This window comes from Rhinatrema bivittatum, chromosome 6, assembly GCF_901001135.1.
Source record: "Rhinatrema bivittatum chromosome 6, aRhiBiv1.1, whole genome shotgun sequence".
Taxonomy (NCBI): Eukaryota; Metazoa; Chordata; class Amphibia; order Gymnophiona; family Rhinatrematidae; genus Rhinatrema; species Rhinatrema bivittatum.
In genome coordinates, this window is record NC_042620.1 from 149,979,722 (window position 1) to 149,985,721 (window position 6,000).

The following is a 6,000-nucleotide window of genomic DNA, read 5'->3' on the forward strand; positions in this document are numbered from 1 at the left end:
TTGTACCATGGTAAAGCCTATTTTATTTGGAGGGTGGGGAATAAACTGACAGTTACAGGATAAGACTGAATTACAAATAAGCGCAGTCTTCCCAAAATGATCGTCATACTGTTGGCAACTTGCAAGACAATCCAGAAACTACTTCCTGAAATGAAGTTAGGAATAGAAGATAACATATAAACAGTATGAAAGTGTTTTTTAGGACAGTTCTCAGCAACCAGTAGTAGATTCAAAAAATGCCTCTTTTTGGCTTACTTGATTGCATTTCAATAATTAGTCGCTGCTTTGGTATACAGTAATTTAATTTGAATCTTATTTTTTCACCTTCTCCTTTCTAATTGTCAATCCTGATGTTTTAACAGGTGTAGCCCATCATAAACCAACAGTGATTTCATCTTAAAATGAATTCTGTTTTTTATCTACAGAGTTAGATGGTAATAAACTCTGTGTTTTGCTGTTCTAGTTTTCTAATAGGGGATCAGCAGATAGATGGGAATTAACATCTAGTTTCTCCCAGTCGCCATCTCAGAAAAATTTCATTGAGTTGTATAAGATCTATATTCTAAGGCAAAACATATAAAATAATGATTAGACAGGACATGGGATCAATAGTAATAGTACCCTCATCACAGTTTTAAAAATTAAATCCAGGGTATGGCTGTGGATGTGGATTTCAGACTTTATTAATTGTGATAAACCCAAATTATCAATATGCAACAGCAAAACAACAGACGAACACTTAAGGGGTAATTTTCAAAAGGATTTACATGCGTAAATGTAGCTGCTTTGTCTTTCTGCTATTCCAGCTGATAAAGCAAAGGTTTACTTTTTTCTTTTTTTTTGTTAATAACATCACTATTACTACATATAGTATGTTCGGAACAGGTTAAACCAGTTTTCTCTGCCTATAGCCATTGGAAGATCTTCTGATGGTGTAGCAGAATTTCTAAGTACTTTGGTTTATCATTTATTATCTTTAAGAGATAAAATGGCTGCATTTACAGCTCTTGGGCCATGCTCTTGCCTGCAGGACAGTGAAGTGAGCCTTTTCAATCCTACGCTCCCTACCTCACAGCAAAGGATTTGGTAGAGCCTACTGAAATAATTTCATGCTTGGAGAAAGAGTCTCTGAACTTTCCTTTCCTTCTAATTTTACTTGCTTTTTGTTATAGCTGAAGAAAGCTTGTGTTTTAATAAATAAAAAAAGAGAGAGAGAGCTATACTTTGAAAGCCATTGCTAGCACATCAGTAAGGTAAGACCTCATTACATTTTCAAACCTTACCCCTTTTAAAAGATGATTTGGGCTTTCGTTTCCCACAAGCAGCTTTAAGTGTTTTTTGTGCAATTTTGTCTTCATGCTCGATGTCAGAGAAAGGTAGACACTGTGCTGCCTGTGCTCTCTCTGCACTTTCTGTCACCACGGGGAGAAAGTTTCAGTCAAGCATGTGAAGTCCATGCCTACAATTGAACAGAGTACAAAAGACCCTGTAACAAATACTTTCCCCATAAGCAAAGGGGACTCTAATTTGACTGTTGAATCGGCCACCATTTTGAAAGACATTGATCAGAGCAAACAGTATTACCGCCTCCTATATATATGAAAAACATTAACCCCCACTCATTTTTTCCAGGTACAAGCACTCAGAGAGCTGCCAGTTTAGATTCAATCATTCCACCATCTTCAAATTATTCTGAGTTTTTCCAGTTTCTTCATCAGGCATTCTGTGCATTGCGCAAACAATATTACTGAGGAAACTTGTATAACTGACACCCCATTGCAAGCTGATTTCCAGTTTCTTTTTCCTTCAGAGCATTCAAAGAGAGCAAGGTTAAGCTCAGAATCTGAAGATTTATCACATCTAATAGACCCTTCCAGTGAGGACTATGGGGGTTATTTAAAGGGGAGTGATTGATTCCCTAAAAGAGGCGGACGTTTTTTTCTGATGGGGAAGATGAAGCAGAAATTTACCTATTTAATAAGGACGAAATTACTGTGCTGATATTGCCAGTAAATTATGCATTCAAACTAACAGAAAGCAAGACAGAAGAGACCCCTGGTTGGGATCCAATAATAAAGGGTATCTGAAAATATGCCACAATTTTCCCTCTCCATTCTGAAATTGAGAGCATGGTATTGTCTGAATGGTAGTCTCCAGATTCAGGTTTGAAGCATGTAAAGCAATTTTCTAAGTTATATTCACCACCTAATGAGGCGCAAGAAGACTTATGTTAAGTACCAAAAGTAGATGCTCTGGTCTCTGCTGTGTCCAGAAAAGTGACAATTTGTGTAGAAGGTGAGGCATGTTTAAAGGACCCTCAAGGCAAGAAAATAGAGGTTTTAATGAAATGTGTTTTTGCAACAGATAGCTTTGTTATTCAGGTGGCAATCTTTGTTTAAGCTATGTTTCAAGAGCTCTCTTACAAGGGATTTAACAGCTCCCAGAAGGAGAAAAGACTGCAAGACTAGAGTCAGCATCAGCCTTTCTAGCAGATAGACTAAATGGTCTTATAAGGCTTGGCTCATGGTCTCTAGCTTTGTTGATAGGTGCTAGAAGACATCTATGACTTAGACAATGGGTGGCAGATTCATAGTCAAAATAAGTTACCCTTTAAGAGCCAAATGCTTTTTGGCGAAGAACTGGAGAAATTAGTAAGAAGTTTTGGAGAGACTAAAACTCAACACCTACCAGAAGATATAATCAATTATCAGGTAAGTAATAGTTTCTCAATAAATGGCTGTGGAGCTGTATTTGAATGGGAATAGATCCATCAAGTTAAAAACAGCATGGATACCTTTAAGATAAGTCTTGTGATTTATATCTTAATCTCCCTAAAGAAGCCCAGCAGGCAAAACAAAAGCCTTTATTGGGGTTATCAATGTAATAAGGGGTATTTGTGCAAATGTTTTGGGTTTTTTTGATAATTGTTTTTGAATTAATATTCTCAAATGCACAATGGATTTCACGTAAAAAAAAAAAAAAAAAATCAAAAAGTAGATATTTTTTCACTAGTAGTGTTTAAAAGATTTTAAAGCACCTACTAAGCACTGTTGCAGCGTGTCAGCGAAAAAAAGGCTAAAAACTGGCATTTTTATCCATTTTAAGAAATGGGCATTACGTTATAATTTTGTATGTAGTGTTTTTTACTCAACGCACAATTAAACTCTGGAATTTGTTGCCAGAGAATGTGGTTCGTGTAGCTAGTATAGCTGTGTTTAAAAAAGGATTGGATAAGTTATTGGAGGAGAAGTCTATTACCTGCTATTAAGTTCACTTAGAGAATAGCCACTGCCATTAGCAATGGTAACATGGAATAGACTTAGTTTTTGGGTACTTGCCAGGTTCTTATGGCCTGGATTGGCCACTGTTGGAAACAGGATGCTGGGCTTGATGGACCCTTGGTCTGACCCAGTATGGCATTTTCTTATGTTCTTATGGTATTGCTATACAGAACATATTTACAGAACTAGAGGTACAGGATTCATATTGAGTTTGTTGTGCACATACAATGTCAAGAATGAACCTCACTCTTAATTCAGGTCGTATTGAGTATGATCTCAATCTCTCAAATTGACTGGTAGTGCCCTTCTTAATATTTGCATTGTGCCAAACAACTTCTTTCAAGGTGAGCTTGGGAGTAATTTTTAATCAGCTGAGTGGTACCTAAACAATTTTAGAACTGTTTCCGTATCTGTAGCCCACACAATGTGGGCAGGAGGGAGGCTACACCATTTTCCACCATTCCTCCCAAGCTCCCCCCCCCCCCCTCTCCCTTTCACCTTTCCGATTAATTCACACTCACGCTGCTTAAGTCTGAAGATTGCTTTATTGTTGGACAAATAATGGCCGCAGCCCAAAACACAACTTCAAACTTTAGTACAAAAAAAAACGTCATAACGTAACCAATCAACCATATGCCCTAACCCTAAAACTACACAGGGTTAACTCCTGGATAGATGAGTAATATGCTCCCTTATTTAATCCAATACCCGTGTCCTCGCCTCCCATGTCTTACCATCAGACTTTGTAATAATTCGAACAGCTAACAAAACAAGTGAGGCTGTTGCCCTAAAATCTAGCCTCTATTGTTCCCTTGGCCTTGCTGGATAGTATCTGGCCACCACAAGCCTGCTGGCATTGACCCAGTTGGTTCCTGGAGAGTTGTAGCCTTCTGGTTCCCACCTGGCACCCTGTGGCCTGCAGTGAATTATCTTGTTTTTCTTTTATTTGTGCCTTGTTTTCTCCTTATTGCCTCATCCCTTGCCTCTACTCTTGAGGGAATGAAGAATGGGTTGTCTGTAGTACTGCAATCTCCTAATTTAGTTCCTGCCACTGTCCCCTGTTTCTGTCCCAAGCATACTTAAATTCTGTCATGGTTTTGGATATCACTACCGTGCTGATAGGTTATTCCAGTCATCTACTACTCTCTGAGCCAGTAGTATTCATTCCCAGCCCTCAAAGGCTGCAAACAGGTTGAGTTTTCAGGATATCCATAATGAATATGCATGAGAGATATGCATGCACACTGCCTCCATGGTATTTCAAATCTATATGATGCATATTCATTAGGAATATCCTGAAAACCTGACCTGTTTGTGGCCTTCAAGGGCTAGGAGTGAATACCACTGCTCTAACCAAAGAAGTATTTTCTCAAGTTTTCTCTGAACATTCCTATTTCTAACATAATATCATGACCTATTCTCCTTTGAATTTCCTTTCCTGTATTTCATTGAAACTTGTCAGATATGTGAATGTTTCTATCCTATTCCTTTTCCTTATTTCCTCCAGTGAATACATTGTTAGTATTGCTCGCCTCTGTGGAGTTTGTGCTTTAGGCCTTGTCATTTTAGTAGCCCTTCTCGGAATTGCTTCCATCCTCACTATAAAAACAGCTTTTTGCCTGCACTGATGACAAGAGCATTTTCACAGCATAGTGAAACATATGAGAGAGAGATAGTAAAAGAAGGGAAAAACAAATAAACATTTTATTCTGTTTTTGTAATATTTTAGTATCTGTATGCAGGAGCCTATAAAGACCCTTTGCTTAATTTGCAATGGGTCTGCCCTTACTAGTGATTTTTTTCTCTCTCTCTTTCAGGGCATCGATGAGGATCAGGTCAATCTGCAAAGAGACATTGCCTATAATTTGTCGCTGATTTACCAGAGTAGTGGAAATGTACAAATGGCTCGGAAGCTTCTATATTTGCACTGTGCCATATGAAGCCCATTTTGACACGGTTGGGAGATTTTTGTAAGAGGAAAGATGTTGCTTACCATCCCTTCTGTATCTGTGGAGTATGTGGAACTTTACAGTAAATTGTAACAAACTCTTTATATAACAAATGAATGTGTAAATATTGTATATGTTTTTTTATTTAATAAATTCAAGCCACTACATCTTCTGTAGGTTATGGCAAATACAAGTGTGTTCATATAGTTCATATCTGAATAGCATGTTTAAAATGACTCCTATTGTAGCTGCTGTAGACAGTTTAGGACAGTTGTGTCTTGTACTTAGTCATTGATGCCTTTGATTACATCATGACTTTGATGACATCATATCTGCCATAGTAACGCAGTCAGAGATGGTTCGTTCCAGCTTCTGCATTTCAGTTCCAGAGCAGTGCTCACAATTCTGACAACAAAGAAAGGAACGTGTGCAGTGCGTCCAGCAATTTTATTTTCCTAGCGTGTAGCAGATGGACTCAGAACAAGTGGGATATAGTGTGCTCGTGCTAGCAGTTGGAGACGGATCTGATGTCAGCACGGGTACATATACCCCCACAGGAAGTGAAGCAACTTAGTAATTTCCGTCTCCAAAGCAGTTTGGAGCGCCTGCACGCTCGCTGAGCGTGTTTTCCAATACTACTTTCTACTTTCTAAATTTCTAAGAAGATATCAGAAGACGAGCCCCGCACTCCTGCGGTGATACCCTCGGGTCCCTCCCCCAGTTGAGTTTTCCGAGGTGATTTCCGCGATCCCTCGGAGGTCTACGCCTCG

At 38.6% G+C, this 6,000-nt stretch overlaps 1 protein-coding gene across 6 annotated transcripts in view; it reads left to right on the forward strand.

The window, feature by feature from the left end:
* The window catches only part of GTF3C3 (general transcription factor IIIC subunit 3), a 123,062-nt gene extending 117,639 nt beyond the window's left edge, over positions 1-5,423 (forward strand). For 5 of the 6 annotated variants that reach the window (XM_029606061.1, XM_029606067.1, XM_029606064.1 and 2 more), the window contains one exon: positions 5,099-5,423. In XM_029606061.1, coding sequence (XP_029461921.1) covers positions 5,099-5,221 — 123 coding nt within the window. In that variant the 3' untranslated portion in view covers positions 5,222-5,423. The remainder of the gene's footprint in view (positions 1-5,098) is intronic. The other variant, XM_029606066.1, reaches the window with a different exon arrangement.
* The last annotated feature ends 577 nt before the right edge of the window (positions 5,424-6,000 follow it).